The sequence below is a fragment of the Gigantopelta aegis genome, chromosome 2 (genome assembly GCF_016097555.1).
Source record: "Gigantopelta aegis isolate Gae_Host chromosome 2, Gae_host_genome, whole genome shotgun sequence".
Lineage (NCBI taxonomy): Eukaryota > Metazoa > Mollusca > Gastropoda > Neomphalida > Peltospiridae > Gigantopelta > Gigantopelta aegis.
The window spans coordinates 25,927,712-25,945,579 of record NC_054700.1 but is presented as its reverse complement, the minus strand read 5'-3'; the positions used below and the strand labels follow the sequence as shown (position 1 = coordinate 25,945,579).

The 17,868-nt window shown below is 35.3% G+C and overlaps 1 protein-coding gene across 1 annotated transcript in view; it reads left to right on the top strand.

The window, feature by feature from the left end:
* The window catches only part of LOC121383184 (S phase cyclin A-associated protein in the endoplasmic reticulum-like), a 134,819-nt gene that overhangs the window by 26,781 nt on the left and 90,170 nt on the right, over positions 1 to 17,868 (top strand). Inside the window, exons 13-23 of the mRNA XM_041513037.1 lie at positions 393 to 494; positions 987 to 1,183; positions 1,906 to 1,987; positions 2,881 to 3,039; positions 3,756 to 3,857; positions 4,916 to 5,046; positions 5,446 to 5,511; positions 6,156 to 6,282; positions 9,756 to 9,868; positions 10,364 to 10,487; positions 12,631 to 12,833. Coding sequence (XP_041368971.1) covers positions 393 to 494; positions 987 to 1,183; positions 1,906 to 1,987; positions 2,881 to 3,039; positions 3,756 to 3,857; positions 4,916 to 5,046; positions 5,446 to 5,511; positions 6,156 to 6,282; positions 9,756 to 9,868; positions 10,364 to 10,487; positions 12,631 to 12,833 — 1,406 coding nt within the window. The remainder of the gene's footprint in view (positions 1 to 392; positions 495 to 986; positions 1,184 to 1,905; positions 1,988 to 2,880; positions 3,040 to 3,755; positions 3,858 to 4,915; positions 5,047 to 5,445; positions 5,512 to 6,155; positions 6,283 to 9,755; positions 9,869 to 10,363; positions 10,488 to 12,630; positions 12,834 to 17,868) is intronic.

Genomic DNA, 17,868 nt, shown 5'->3' with positions numbered 1-17,868 from the left:
ATATTGAGCTGAAATTTGTGGTTTGCTTTATCATGTACTGTTAGAGATCAAGTTTGACTTTCTTGGCGATTTACCCATTTTTGACAGAGTTATGGCCCTTGAACTTAGTCGATAAGAAATTTAATTTTCTGGATGGTTTTTTTTTTTTTTTTACAATAATTTGAGATATTGAGCTGAACTTTTGTGTATAGCTTTATCATGTTCTGTTACAGATCAAGTTTGTCTTTCATGGCAATTTACCCAATTTTTCACAGAGTAATGGTTCTTGAATTTAGGAGATACGATAATTTGTTGGGCATGTTAGGGGACATGTATTTCTTTAGCAGTATTCTCAGAATGCTTGTTTTCTTTAAAACTTGTTATTATTATTTTTATTTTTTTTATTATTACAGGCTAATGAAATTGCATTCATCAACACACTGGAGGCACAGAACAAAAGACATGATATTTTGTCCAAACAGAAGGAATCTGAAGCCAGACTTCAGGATCTGATGGTAGATATGGAATACACTTTTATAATAAAAAAACCTTGTATGTTATATTAGGCGCCTGTGCACGGGGATGGCAGAGAATATTTTGTTCAGTATTGCATCGTGATTTGCTATGCAAGTTTCAGAGATCGCTACACAATTTTAAAACAATAAACAGTAATTGCTAATCAATTTTCAATTGACTAGAAATATCACTAATCAAGATTTTGAAAACAAAATGTTCCCTTAATGGTTTCTGTAGTTGAACCTGCCATCTCAGTCAATTTGTTTTCAATATATTTTCCTGGAGAGCATGACTCGATGCCCTTCATAATTTTGCTTGCCAGAGTCTAGACCCTCCTACTAAAACTCCTACATTTGTGATTGGAGGTAATTTTATTTTACAGTATTTGTATTAAATGTCAAGACCAGTGTTTCTGATTCTTAAAACATTTCTACAGTTGTAAGAAAGGTTGTGTTTTGTATATGAACACTGGATTATCGCTGTGTTATTAGGAGGAGAGACAGAAAAGGACGGAGGAAAAACAAGCTAAAGAAGCCGCGGTGGAAGAACGTCGGAAAGCTCTGGAAGCAGAACGCAAAGCCCGCCTCGAGGAGATGCAGGAGAAGAGAAAACAGCGACACGCTCGCATTGAGCAGCAGCAGCTAGAGAAAGAGAAGGAGAGAACGGAAATCTTGAAGACAAAAGAGAAGTTAGTTAATCTTCAGTATTCTGGAGATTATATACGTTAACAAGTAGAATACTGTGTGCATTATAGACGTCAGTTTTATCACATTTTGTAACAATACATTTGGCAAGGAACATGTTGTTCAGTGTAGTATCGTGATTTACTGTTCAAGTTTCAGAGGTTGCTGAAATGTTAAATAGTAGTTGCTAATCAATTTTCAGATTTATTAACACTATTTCCATTGGTGGGCCCATTGGGCTATTTCTCGTTCCAGCCAGTATACCACAACTGGTCTATCAAAGGCCATGGCATGTGCTGTCCTGTCTGTGGGATGGTGCATTTAAAAGATCCCTAGCTACTAATGGAAAAATGTAGCGGGTTTCCTCTCTGAGACTATATGAAAAAATTATTTTTAAAAGTGTTTGACATCCAATAGTAATCAATTTACTTCAGTGGTGTTCAACAAAACACATTTTTTTTACTATTGCTGATCAAAAGTTTGAATTAAAAAAAAAAAATTGTTGAGATCCCTTGCATCCAAGACGATGCATCATTTCAAGTATTTTGTGTTATTGAATAACTATTGTAATTATTATGTGAACATGGGTATTTGACACCTAATTTTTTTGTTTGTGCTGGGATATAATAACGTTAAATTCATTCAGTCCCAGTTTTGAGTGAGTGTTTTTGTTTAAATTAGATGATAGTGTGTGTTGTGACTGGTCCTCTGTTTTTGTTGTTGTCAGAGAGAGGCAGGAGAGACTGGCCACACTGAATGCTCAACAGCAGACTCACATACAGGAGCTGCAGAAGAAAATACAGCAAAAGGTTTGTACTGTGAAGTCTTAACATACACCTCTTTACACTGGCATTTTATTATATATTGTGACATATTAAGCAAAGAAATATATATATATATATATATATATATATATATATATATATATATATATATATATATATATATATTACTGGTCTCTGGTCAGCTTGTGCATTGATTTTGACCCTGTGTGTCAACATATGTTTTCAAATTTCCCACTAGCTATAACAATGCCATCTATACCAGAAATAATGCAAAACACTCTCAAATAATAATACTGTAACTCATCGTCTCTCTAAAAACAGGATCTGTTCTAAATGCGTAGCAGGGCTTGTTTTTAAAACATTTGGAGACAAAGTCGAGTTGTAAAAAATTGTCTTGTCTATATGAAAACTGATGGAACCTCTGAAGGAAAGCATTTAGGGTACTAAGACAAATGAGGTGCCACCTTCACCAATGAGGAGGGACAAAGGTAGATGAGGACAGAAAATCCCAATACATCCCACCAAAAAACCCCCAAAACAAACAAAAAACAATGCATCACCATGTCAATTCTGGAACTTTGGTCTGACCAGAGGAGTATTATATATATATTTTTGGCCTTAGTATGATTTGAACTTTGCACTTATATTTAGAACACTGTAAACTCTATGTTAAAAATTATTTAAATGATCATCAAAATTGTTTAATCTTGTTTGTTATTGATTAAACATGATGAGCTAAATATTTTGTCTTGCACTTCAGTAACTACATATATTTAGTGCTTAAACACCTGAGTGTTTTGGAAAACAGGCCTAATAAATTTGGATCAGTGTCTTCATAAACTTGCCATCATTTTCATTAGACTTTCAAAGTTATTTTTGTAACTACTGTTCAGTTCTTATGCTGTCTGTCATTATAGCAAGATGAAAGCTCCCAGCGCCATGAGGAAATTCTTCAGCAGATCCGCGAGAAGGCGTTTGAAATGACCATTTTACGTCATTCTACTGAAGATCACAATGACGCACCCCAGCTCACTCCGTATGATGTTCAGAAGTTGTGCACAGTCTGCAACTATTTGGTGGGTTTTCAGCACTTTTCTCTCAATGTCAAACATGTTAATCTGTTTGGCCTGTTAAGAATTTCTTTTTATAGGTGTACATCTTGTTTGCTAACTACTTATAGTCTGTCCCACAGGGAATGCCTTTTTTCATTCCATGGAATTTACTATAAGTTATTTATTTCTTAGCCAATTGTTTTTTAAACTGGACACAAAAATAGTATTTTTTAGTTTTTTTCCAAAACAAAAAAATACTGAAATTATTTACAAAACTGAAATTAAATAATTTGTAATGTGTTACCAAACAATCATTTTAGCTTATAGTCCATCCATCCTCCTACAAAAATGTTTTTTGTAAACACAAAATGAGATTAAAGTAGTATTTATTAGTCCCCAACCAGTCCAGCTTGAGGAGACTATAGTTTCTATGTCTATTTGTCTGTATGTCCATAGTTTCCAGACTTTTATTTTGCAAGACCTCAAGATAATAGAGCTGAGATTTTGTGTTTATCATTATCATATAGAGTTACAGATCAAGGTTGACTTTCATGGAGATTGGTTTTTACAGATCATCCTGTCTGGTAACAAACTAAGTTTTATAATAATTGTTAATATTGTTTGTTTTGTTTTCCAATTTTGTATGTAGCAGGTTCCTTCCTTCTCCTTTGTGTATGTCATACAGTTTTTAACTCTGTTTTACCATTAGTGACATGTTGTTGTTGTTCACTACATTTTAGATTCCCTCGGAAGTGTATTTGCTCAGTCATCTGAGAGGCAAGAAACATCAGCAAGGCTTGAAAGATAACAATTCAGGAAAAACCATGTCCAATCAGGAAATAGTAAGTCTACTGGTCACTTCTCTACGCCTTGAACAAGAATGTAACATGTTGACAGTTAATCTGAATACAAAACTGCATATTGCATAGAGTACCACTTAAGAGAGGAAGACAGTCAGTAAGCTATGTCTATTCAAAATGTTGTTCTCAGGACTAAGATGCAGGCCTTAAAATAAAGCAACTTGGGATGATTGAAAACTCGATTCCCTAATTTTTTAATTAATTGTTCTATGATTTATACATGTTCTAACAATGAAGGCTACTGTGCATCAAATTAGGTTGTAATTGCATTTTGCTTTAATATTATTCAATGTTATGTACACATTTTAAGAATAAATGGAATTCTTTATCAAATTAGAACATATTAACGAAGCTGCATATAGATTTAAAATTGTTAATGATTTACACAAGTTCTCACAATGCACAATAAATGGAATACCATAGATGAGTTCAGACATTACTATTTTCATGATTCTGAATCAGATTCTTGTTATGTCTTACTCACACATATATTTTTTAATGTTTATATATCGTATGAATTATTGCAGTCTGTTTTCACTTTTAGTTTGTACATTGTCTTTTACTGTACATCTAGAGGTGGGATTTAGCTCAGTCAGTTGAGTGCTCGCTTGAGGTGCTTGCGTTGCAGGATTGAACCACCTCGGTGGATCCATTCAGCTGATTGGATTTTTTCTTGTTCCAACCAGTGCACCACAACTGGACAAAGGCCGTGGTATGTGCTTTCCTGTCTGTGGGAAAGTGCATATAAAAGATCCCTTGCTTCATTAGGAAAAATGTACCGGGATTCCTCTGATGACTACGAGTCAGAATTACGAAATGTTTGACATCCAATAGCCAATGATTAATTAATCAGTGTGCTCCAGTGGTGTAGTTAAACAAAACAAACTTTATTTAACTTTACATCTTATCTAGCTTTTATCATTTGCACTCTGTCAAAATGGGTTAAATAGATTTAGTGTAAAGCAGAATCCTCTGTAATAGAGTATATGGAATTTATTTGTTTGTTAACACATTGTATCAATGTAACTATATTGTACTAGGAAATGTTCAACCTGAGTCACATTGTGAATGCCCCTGATAACAGCAATCATCCTAAAATAGTGACAGTTAAAGAACGACAGAAGGCTCTCAAGAAACGATGGAAGAAACTCAGACAGAGAATGACATCAAGGTTTGTTAACTTTCTGTAAAACAAGTCATTAGTGTGGGTGGAAATTTTACCGATTTTCATAAAACAGTTATTTCTGGGTTTGTCATTTTCACAATGAGTACATAATCTCATAGTGGTGGGTGTGCCCTATTTGACCAGTATGAGTATATTTATAGTGCTGCTATATGTTGAACAGAACAGACAGATAATGCTGTAAAAAATCCAATGCCAGTTTCGGGCACATAACACTTGTGTCGTAATAGCAATTATTTGTGCTGTTAAAAATCACTTGTGTTTACAAAGGTAATACATCGACATTGATGCCATTAAATTAACTCAGACTAACATGACAACTACAATTTCAATACAGCTTTTTACATTAGTTTACCATCACCATTTTTGTTCCTTTGTTTGTTTCAGGGGTTTGGAGTATGAAGGATCACTGGCTAATAAACAACAGACAACGGAATCAGACCACAAAGCCAAGTAAGTCAAACTATTTTTTACATTTATCATACAATCACTACATACGGTAAAATCTCTCAAAACTGGACTAAATATACCACAATTTCTAAAAAAAGAAAAAAGAAGCCAAACCCAGATGTTTTTTATAATTCCTTTATAAATGTCAGTACAAACTTTTCACTTGGTCTTGTGGGTCTCCAGTTTTAAATGGTTTCACTATATATTAGCAGTATACGATGACTAAATATATTTTTATATTTTTGGTCAATGACTAAAATAGAGATCACGTGACATAGCTGGTTTACTTCAGGCTAGATTTTCAATTGCATTTTTTTATGTTGTTAATTTCAATTTAAATACAATATCTACAAATAAAGTTTTGTGTCAAGCTAAAATATATATAGTTAAGATATATATATTTTAATGAATTAGTGTTTAAAAACTAGTTAATGTGTTAAAATAATTGGGTTTATCCTGCTCAAGTTGAATGGCAAATGCTCTTTTTTTGAAGAAAATGTTATGCTATGTTAATGATTACAAAATTTACTCGTATATTTTCAGTTTTGATTCATTCAGTAAGACCCATTTGTATAACCAATGTATGGCACTGGTAGGTTTAAATTATTAGTTTTGATGTGGCCAGTAATTTTGGCTTTTCTCTTCAGGCTGCAAAAAATTGTGAAAGACTTGAGTAAATACTTACAGAGTCAGGACACAGGACCTTGGCCGCAAAACAGAGTGTCGGCCCTTGATCGAGCGGTTGTTGAACTCTCCAGAATTTTGGAGAAAAAGGTAAATGTTTATCCTTATGTTCAAGCAGTTGCATTTAGAGTAGTTACTAATTCTTCACACAGTAACTTTAATAATGGTTTAACTATTTTAAACCATCATTAATAAATAGTATAACCTTCTGACTGCTGAAGGCAAGATATCTCGCCCGACGTCATGCTGTAGACTGTATACAGTGCATTCCCCAATTCATATTTCCCACCTTTTTGCACACAACTTTCCTGTATCTTTAGTTTTTTGTTTTTCAGTGATCAATAGCTGATTGTGACAGCTAATTTGATTGTTTTACTAACAACAAAAATCACAAAATATTTTGATATAAAAAAAAATTCTGGTCAGAAAACTACTGGTTTTGGTAATAATGGACATAAATACTGGACAGCTGGCCACAAATGCCCGTAAGTAAACACAATGTTTTCTATTTTTTTCCTAATTTTAATCAACACTTAACTGATCTAAAATATAAAAATTAGAAAAACCCACGAAAATAATACTTACCGATTCAAAAATTATAAACTTGTACCCACTCAACGTGGATTTTGTCAAAAATTAATTCAGTAGTCTAAAGATTAAAAAGACAAGTAAGAAATCACTGTGTCATTTAGTTTTTTTTAAAAAACAATATTTATTAAAATAAGACCGGCCTCAGTGGCGTTGTATTTAGGCCATCGGCCTACAGGCTGGTAGGTGCTGGGTTCGGATCCCAGGTGAGGCATGGGATTTTTAATCCAGATACCGACTCCAAACCCTGAGTGAGTGCTCCGCAAGGCTCAGTGGGTAGGTGTAAACCACTTGCACCGACCAGTGATCCATAACTGGTTCAACAAAGGCCATGGTTTGTGCTATCCTGCCTGTGGGAAGCGCAAATAAAAGATCCCTTGCTGCCTGTCGTAAAAGAATAGCCTATATGGCGACAGCGGGTTTCCTCTAAAAAAATCTGTGTGGTCCTTAACCATATGTCTGACGCCATATAACCGTAAATAAAATGTGTTGAGTGCGTCGTTAAATAAAACACTTTTTTTTTTTTTTAATTCAAATAAATGAAGTGTCCATCATTTTGAAATGTTAGACCAAGATGTTTATGATTTTTAACCTAGTTTATTTTTGAATCACCTAAATTCAAATCTGGTTGGGTTGAGTATGATTTTTCCTTGAAAAGGTAATAGATTTTGTTTTACCAAGTAAGAACTTAACCTGCCATTTGTCCATTTATCTGCCCATTGTCATATCAAACATAGATCTAAGTTTTTGTCCGATATCCCAAAGCATAATCATCTAAAGTAATGTAAAGAGAAGTATCGTCGGCAAATAATCTAATATTACAACTAACATTGTCAACAATATCATTAATATAAACCAAGAACAGGACTGGAACCAAATACTGATCCCTGTGGTACTCCTGCCAATACAGATTTATTACTAGATGTACACCAATTGATCATAGCTAATTGCTTACGATTTTCTAAGTAACTCTTAAACCATAGGATAAGTTTTTCACTTACCGTATTTGACCGGAAATAAGCCCAGGGGGCCAAGACAACTCATTGTGAGCTTAGCATGGGGTGGGCTTATTCCCAGACAAGGGGCCAGTTTTGTTGAAAAAAAAATTCATAATAATAATTAAAATAAATAACAATACTTAAATGAACTAGGAAGAAAACAAAAAACGTTCAGTAGCACATCTATTAATTAGTGTTCCATTTGTTATTAATAAATAATAATTGTTTATTAATTAAATTGTGGTTTTTTTACTAGTATCTAATTATCAGAAACACACCTTCTATGTTACAATTACTTACCAGTGCTGTTTATTTACATCCAAAATTTAATGCTGAGAAGACTTAAAACAACAGCAATTAACAACAAACTCAATAGCGTATACACACATTTCAGACACAGGCAGCCAGCTTACACTACAAAGAATTGTCAATCTAAGATCATTGTTCTTAGCCAATCAGAATAAGGTATTTGCTTAATTAGCATTAACTGCGGACCCAGTGTGGTGGTAAAAATAGACATTGGTTTTTAGTTCATACTTGGGCTTGGATACTTCAGAGAAATGCTGCAGGCATGAAAGTGAAAACAATGTTACACACTGTTATTGTTAGACTGCTAAATCTCACTGGTGGTAAAATATTGTGTTACATTTGTGTTTAATTATCTGCAGGAGGTATGACTTTTTAAATGAACTTTGAGCAAACTTGCAATTTCATGTTATTTATAAGGTGACGAAGTTGGGGTGGGCTTATTTACGAATGAGGGCCTAATTTCTTAAATGCTATCAAAACGGAGTTGGGCTTATTCAAAGACATGGGCTTATTTCCTGTCAAATACGGTATTCTATTTACCTGTAATTTATGTAATAAGCTTTTGTACCAGCTTATTTGTTTTGAATTTGATAAAAAGCAACAAATACTATCTTTACAGTGTCATATGGATAATGGTGTTTAAACAGTGATAAACTTTCACATAATAGTGATTTCCCTAGAAATTTGGCAAGGCATGGTAGACCAAACACTTTTGTGGCATTTTCACCATTTTCGGGGCACTTTTTTCATTAAAAATACACAAAAATTAATTGAAATAAACATTAATGTAATTTATGTGCTTGCTTTAATAAATGAATGACAAAAGATATAAAAAGCATATTTTATTAATTAATAATACCTTTTTGGGTGTTTTATAAAGGCAATTTTAGAATTAATTAGTGAAAAAGGCTTGTTTAATCTCAGGGCAGCATGGTGCTGATTAAGGCAAGATGGTGCTAGACTATTGAGGCATGGTGCTGCACCATGCTAAAACAAGCTAGGGAAAACACCACATAATATAATAGACAGTCTTGTGTTTGCTTGCTGGCATCTTAATTAAAACTTGATTTTGTTAACTTGACATAAAACTGATGGGTTAAACTAATCAGGGTTAAAAATTTCATCAAACTATCTCAAAAATATAAAACCTATAGCTATTTTCCAACAAAATATCAATTATAACACTTTCTAAAAAAATTAGCAATTGGTGAATTTGCTGAGTGGCAGAGGTGAGTCTTAAGTGTAAGCTTTTGTCTCTTACCTGATCCAAGTGAATGGAAATAAATATGTAAACAAAATAATCGACTCCAATCCTATGTCTTGACAGTATGGGAACCCAGATTGGGGGCGGGACGTAACCCTGTGGTAAAGCATTTGCCTGATCCGCGTCCGTGGGCACAGTGAGCTATTTCTCATTCCAGCCAATGCACCATGACTAGTATATCAAATGCTGTGGTATGTGCTATCCTGTCTATAGTATGGTGCACATGAAAGATCCCTTGCTCCTAATGGAAAATGTAGCAGGTTTCCTCTATGACTATGTAAAAATTACCAAATGTTTTACATACAATAGCCGATGATTAATAAATCAATGTGCTCTAGTGGTGTCGTTGAACAGAACAAACTTTAATAGACTGGCTTTACACTGTGTTTGTGTTTTTATTACAGGTTGCTAGCGATCAAGTAAGTTTCCGAATTCTTGGTGGTTTGACCAGTTTAAGCCGGATTCTTCAAGTGATTGATGACTCCACTTGCACTCTGCCTCCTGTGATACCTGTGAAGTGAGTTTATTTGTTCTTACAGTCATATGTAGGATATTTAGCCAGGGGTATAACTATACCAAAAATAGAATAGAGCTACCATTTCAGGCATCTGAAAATTTTGAGAGTGGTAGCTTCATTTGTCCGGCGCTCACACGCAATTCTTGTTTTACATAACCCATTTTTGGTTTTCATATTAACTTTAGAACATTGTACTACATACATAAGTATAACAGGTATGCAAAATGAAATGAATTAGCTGAAATTTTCATTGAGAAACCAGCAAAACCAATGTAAAATTTTCAGTTCTGCCATTATAACAAGATGGTTACCCAGCCAAACAAGGATAACAGCATAAAGAGGTTATTTGAAATGCTGAATATTATTAGTGAGTCGTTCATAATTTATATCAATCTTATAACCGTATGTGATTGTAGTTATAACAGTACTTAATAATGATGGTTGATACTCTTTTTATCCATGATGTTATTGTAAGAGATCTTATTGTGTTTTCAGATCCCTGTGCCATGTGTGTGATGTTTACCGCTTGGCATGTAAGATAAACTTTGAGAACTGTCACTACATGCTGTTCAGCAACAAACTAGGACAAGTGGCAGATCACCTTATACATCAGCTGGTGGTACGTACAACTTGCAAGCTGTGAAACGTATGCAGCCGAATTTACAAAGCCTGTTTATGACTTGCACACGTGTAACTACATATATCTGCAATGCTTAAACACCTGTGTTTAAGAAAAACAGGCTTTGTAAATTCGGCTCAAGGTGTACACATTATTTTGTCATCTATACTTGCAGGAACCAAAAAATAATTGTAATTTCTTAAAATTTGTTGTGTTTAATGACACCACTAGAGCACATTGATTTATTAATCATCGGCTATTGGATGTCAAACATTTGGTAATTTTGACACATAGTTTTAGAGAGGACAACCACTACAGTTTTTCCATTAGTAGCAAGGGATCTGTTACATACACCACCCAACAGACGGGATAGCACATACCGTGGCCTTTGATATACTAGTCGTGGTGCACTGGCTAGAACGAAGTTGAGCGATATGTAGCTCTGGTAGATCATTCCCTGAGGATGGATTAGTTGCTTTCAGTAGACGCGATGGAGGTGACAGGGTTGCCATTCTAGCCAGTGCCCCTTGATTGGTACAACATAGGCCATGGTATTCACAGTCCTGTCTATGGGAAAATACCTAAAAAAAAACCCGATGTAGTGGATTTTCTCTGAATTAGCAAATGTTTGACATCCAATAAGCAATGATTACAAGCAATGTGCTCTATAGGAATGAATGAAAACAAAAAGGAACATTTGGTGTCAAAGGTAAGTAATATGAAAATAATTATTTATGTTAAAATAAAAATTATGTAGACCCCCACCAACCCCCCATCCCCAAACAAACAAACACCCCCCTCCCCCAAAACCTGTAAAGTTCTGTCCAAAAAATTAAATTAAGTATCTTAACAATGTGACTTAAAAAGTATCTTAAGAAAACTCCAAAATTAATTCAGAGTTGAATTTACAACTTTCCACTACATGTCTTCCACCAAACAAATTACATCTGTTGAAGTTGTTGATCCCTGGAACAGACCTCAAAGGCCAGTGAGACGAAGAGTTGAAAAGTACCAGATGTTAGACACAAAATAGCTATAGTTTAAAATGTGCTGGGGGTGTTAAACAGGGATGCAGAAAGTACTCGCCTGCTCACTAAATGCGAGTAAAAAATTTGAAGGACGAGTTAAAAAATGCAACTACGAATCCGATGAGCAATCCATTTTTTTCTGACTGACTAAATTTATTTACCGTATATAGCTGGGTATTAGCTGACTTTTTAAGCTTCTAAGACAAGAGGGATTGGCTACTACACGGAGTCGACAAAAATGTCTAAGAAAATACAACAAAATATTGGCGTGTACGGAAATACGATACTAACAAAAACGTGTCGGTCAGTCTAGGGGGATCAAGCGAAAACGTGTCGGTCAGTCTAGGGGGATCAAGCGAAAACATGTCGGTCAGTCTAGGGGGATCAAGCAAAACCATGTCGGTCAGTCTAGGGGGATCAAGCGAAAACGTGTCCGTCAGTTTAGAGGGATCAAGCGAAATCGGAACCAATTTGGCTATAATTGCACCTCAATGTTTTGACAAAATCGGAACCTGTGTTACAGTTGTGTTGCATCTATGGTGCTGCCATAGCAAACACACAGGGCATTCCAAACACTGCTGCCTACGAGTACACTGTTTCTGACACGCAATACATGGGTACAACATGACTGAAGACATTTGAATTGTATACTAGTACTAAACAATTTTGTCGGTCATAGTATATACATTTATAGGCTAGTCTACTTGTGTTACAAAAACACATGACATAAGAGTAGTATATAAGAGTATCTTACATCCTGTATGTAAAGTAATGTTTGTTTTGTTTAACGACACAACTAGAACACATTGATTAATTAATCATTGGGTATTGGATGTGAAGCATACAGTAATTCTGACACGTAGTCGTCAGAGGAAACACGCAACATTTTTCCAATAGTAGCATGGGATCTTTTATATGTTCCCACACACCGGAAAGCTCATACCACAGCCTTAGACCAGTTGTGGTGCACTGGTTGGAACGAGATAAAACCCAGTTAGCTGAATGGATCCACCGAGGTGGTTAAATCTCGGGCAAATACTCAACTGACTGAGCTAAATTCGTCCCTGTACTGAGGTGTTATTAAATAAACATTCCTTTCTTTGTTTGTGCTGTAGTTGCTGATCCCCGAGGTGACCCCGAAGGACCGCGAGATGAAGATGTCACACGACCCACTAGCCGCCAGCCTGATGCAGGTGATCACGTGTGTGTTGACGTGCCTTGCCAAGAACAACCCCACCCTACACTCAAGCGAGGCCTCCATGGAGCGCATGAGCAGCAGTGGGGACGCGTTCGCTAGTCGTGCTAACGACTTCATCAGGTGAGACTGGCAGCCTTATGGTATCTCACCACTATTGATTATTTACATTAGTGACAATACAAACAGAAAGCCAAGTACTGGGTAAATTATTAACAGTAGGTGCTATATACTACCAGACCCGAAGAGAACAGCCTCTGTGACAGGATTTAAGCAAATAAAATTGATACTTCGCCACCTGCAACTTTAATTATCCAATACCGGCCTTGGTGTCATCGTGGCAGGCCATCGGTCTACAGGCTGGTAGGTACTGGGTTCGGATCCCAGTCGAGGTATGGGTTTTTTAATCCAGATACCAACTCCAAACCCTGAGTGAGTTCTCCGCAAGGCTCAATGGGTAGGTGTAAACCACATGCACCGACCAGTGATCCATAACTGGTTCAACAAAAGCCATGGTTTGTGCTATCCTGCCTGTGGGAAGCGCAAATAAAAGATCCCTTGCTGCCTGTCATAAAAGAGTAGCCTATGTGGCGACAGCGGGTTTCCTCTCAAAATCTGTGTGGTCCTTAACCATATGTCTGACGCCATATAACCGTAAACAAAATGTGTTGAGTGCGTTGTTAAATAAAATGTTTCTTTAATTATCCAGCCTCCTTGACAGATGGAGTAACTGAGGGGAAGCAACTCTCGTTAAAAATATGTAACACAGGCAGTGTAAACAATGGTCTTGCCTGTAGCTAAGCAGATATGCATCTGTCAGTTTGATATGCCAAAATCGAGTGGCAATGATACCCTTCCTATAGGGTGTACACTACCAAATCAAATCCCATAGACGACAATAGTAACATATACGGCTAAAACTCCTACCTGCAACGTATCAACCGACATAAACGCCACGGATATAAATACTACCACCCCTTACACTTAAAGTGAATCAGAAAAAAATGGGGGTCAAGCTGCTCGTTTCTGAGATAACGGGTAGCGTCTATGACTACCCTAGTTTCGCACAAAATTTGAGTACTTTTTTTTACAGGTACCCCATACATGTTTCAAGCACTAGGCTACTTGACACATTGGTACTAGATGAAATAAAATTGCACATTTATTTTACCCAGATGAAACTATTATTTTTTACAACCAACACACTCACATTTATAACCAATCACAGGACTTGTGGTGTTCACTTCTCTATCAAAAGTTTGGTGCACCTCGAACTTTGACCCAGCCGGAAGTTATTTGGTATTGTACTACCTATACTGATAACATACATTTTTCAAAAAGTGTCCAGCTATGTGTCTTTATGACAACCAGGATCTGGTGTATTCTGACATAAACTGACAACCTCACTGAAACTGTTGTTTCTACAGTGCAACCTAATATAATGTACCCCTCAAAAAGCATATATATTGCATATAGTTTTGTACAAATGCAATATGTCATATTAAACAACAAAATGTTTTAAAATAAAACTCCTGAAGATATTTACTTTCAGTTGGGTGTGTGTACTCAGGTATATATGTAGAGACAACAAAGATAGTCAGAGTACCTCTGCCCCTTTAAAGAATTCCATTAAAACACATGCACTTGATTGACCCCTAGATTATGAAGACCTTAACAGGCACATCAAAGAAATATCAGTATTAAAAAAATACACTGTCTGAGGAAGGAAACACAAACATGACTGTACCTGTATGAAGTAATGACTTAATGACCTGAACATTAGTGTTGGGAGGAAATCCTGTATGCTGGGTGTGGGTGTCTTCAAGTTACCAGGTGTGGGAATTTCAAATCCATCGGCCATGCTGATTTTCATAATGAACCATCAAAACCAATGACAGCCACCAATATTCCTGACTATATTTTATTTATAGCCTACTGTAGTTGGAGGTTTTAATAGTTGTGATATCTGGAATAATCATGCAGCTTTAACACATTTATTTTTGATTAATTACTGAAAAAAACTATTTTTAAATGACAAAATTACCCAACATCTATTTGCTTGCATTATTTTCTAATCCGGATGAATACAATATGTACATTAGATGTATTCCTACAATCTGTAATCCAGCATTTTATTTAGCTAGTAACATTAGGTAATACAGCTTTAACAATAAAATAAATTATCAACTTAATCCAAGGCAGATAATCAAATCTGAAAAAATTGGTTCTGAATCTAGTATAAACTCAAAATGCTTTTCATGAGAGCTAACTAAGTGATTATTAAGAAACAAAAATGATCTGGAGATCTAAGTATATGTTTAACAACCTTATTGTTATGTACAAATAAGAACAGAAGGCACAATAGTGACAACAAATTTAATTATGTTTTTGGTAAAGTTTTTCTTCAAATTTACTTTAAATTTTGCATAAAACTACAAATTTGTCTAAAATATAACTTAGCACCCTATAAATATGTCAAAATGACAATAAAAATCAACTTCTTTACAAATTTGAGTTTTCAGAATTTCATACATAAAAAATTAACAATGTTAATGGAAACTAAAGACATTAACCCACTATTGGCACATGCTATTTTTAATATAAAAATAAATTGCTATTAAAATCTTAGTTCAGGTTGCCTATATATAATACCATATTTAAGAGCAGTTGTATATGGCAAGTCAAATACCATGTAAAAAGAAATTATTGAAATCTTTACAGTATGAATTATAGGCCAAAACCAACTTTTCTTCAGTGCTAACTTTGATTCAAACTCCATTCAGAGCCATGTACAGAGATTATTGTCAAGGTCAAGGTCATTGTGAACTTGCATGATCGAGTGATGGCTAATTAATCAACCAGTATAGTTTAATTAAATAAAATGACAAAATCATAATATTTTTTTATTATGCACTGAATATGTGCTATAGGGTGTACACTACCAAATCAAATCCCATAGACGACAATAGTAACATATACGGCTAAAACTCCTACCTGCAACGTATCAACCGACATAAATGCCACGGATATAAATACTACCACCCCTTACACTTAAAGTGAATCAGAAAAAAATGGGGGTCAAGCTGCTCGTTTCTGAGATAACGGGTAGCGTCTATGACTACCCTAGTTTCGCACAAAATTTGAGTACTTTTTTTTACAGGTACCCCATACATGTTTCAAGCACAAGGCTACTTGACACATTGGTACTAGATGAAATAAAATTGCACATTTATTTTACCAAGATGAAACTATTATTTTTTACAACCAACACACTCACATTTATAACCAATCACAGGACTTGTGGTGTTCACTTCTCTATCAAAAGTTTGGTGCACCTCGAACTTTGACACAGCCGGAAGTTATTTGGTATTGTACTACCAATAACCATACTGTCATGTCTGTTCAGACACCAACACAATAAAATAAAGAAAAGTGGTACTCTTTTTCATAGAACTAAATTTGTCCGCTACACGTCGCTGATTGGCTGAAATAGCTGGGTGATCCCTTATCATGGGAGCGGGATGTAGCTCAGTGGTACAGCACTCGCTTGATGCGCGATCGATTGAGGATTGATTCCTGTCAGTGGGGCCCATTTCTCGTTCCAACCAGTGCTCCACAACTGGTGTAACAAAGACCGTGGTGTCTGTAAAATGGTGCATATAAAAAGATCCTTTGCTGCCAATCGAAAAGAGTAGCTCATTTAAGTGGCGACAGCAGGTTTCCTCTCTCAATATCTGTGTGGTCCTTAACCATATGTCCGACGCCATATAACCGTAAATAAAATGGGTTGAGTGTGTTATTAAATAAAACATTTCCTTTTTTTTTTTTTCTTATCACTGTGGCAGATGGGTTTTTTTCATTATTACACTGCGGTGGAAGAGATACCCATGTGATTTTTATTTTCTCTTCACATTGTGGAATATGACTTCAGAGGTCATGACCTCTGATCAGGTGATCAACTGTGTCGCACAGTACAACTCCTCATAGATCTTCATGTAAAAATTGTGCGTGTTTCTTTTTGTTCATATTTTTAAATCGGAAAAATACTGTTTATTCTTGTAATTAATGTTATCAGCATAATTTAACAAAATATATATTTTAATAATTTTGTTTATTGTTGACTGGATTAAAAACTGACATATAATAAATATATTTATCCTATAAATTACCCATGATATTCATGTCATAAACCCATGTGATAATTTAGTGTATTAACCCATGTAATAATGGTATGCATATTTAAAGGTACAATCAAACCTGTCCTAGCGGCCACCTGTACTCAGCAGTCACCTGCCTTAAGCGGCCAACATTTTCCCTCCCAAACGATTTATAATGTAAATGCACCTGTAATAAGCAGTCACCTGTTTAACGTGGCCAGCGGCCACCTAAATCAGATCCTAAATCGCTAAAATACCTGTATTAAGTGGCCACAGTAAAGTTTTACTGTTATATAAAAGGTATATTTTAACAACAGCGAGAAGGTGCAGCAAATAACCAATCTTCACACCTTCAGGAATATTAATATCTATTCAGTCCCGACATCTCGACTGTGTATCAGTTAAGAAAGTATGACTCTGGACTGCATATAATTGCCTCTGGGCAGGCTATGCTTGACATTTGTAGATTCACTTACTATGACAATACACCGCATGAAGTAGGAATTAAATAATTAAATGGAAAAAGAAAATAAACTTGTTGAGAACGGTTAATTTAATACATTCCATTTACATTATTTCTGAAGGAGACGGCATGTCAAAAGTTGATTTATAGTCAACTGTGAAGCACACATCTGTTGATTAGCAGTTCAGACGGTAAAACAAGAAACAACAACAAATGTTTTAAAGACTATATATGTGGCAGCCTATACTCGGCGGCCACCTGTCTTAAGCGGCCACTTTTATCTACTCCCTTAAGACAGGTTTGACTGTATATGGAAATTAGGTCTCTAGGTAATGATGTGTTGCTGTCATTGGGTCATTTGTTTACAAGCCAACAAGCCTATATACCTGAGCGTAATGTTTTCATAAGATTAAGGTAAAATGTGGGATGTCAAACTAATTTGTGCTAATTGTGATGACGTCATATTATTGATGGAGGTGACTTTAGTACTGTGATTTACTAAATATTAAATGAAAATGTTATTTTAGAAGTATTTTAG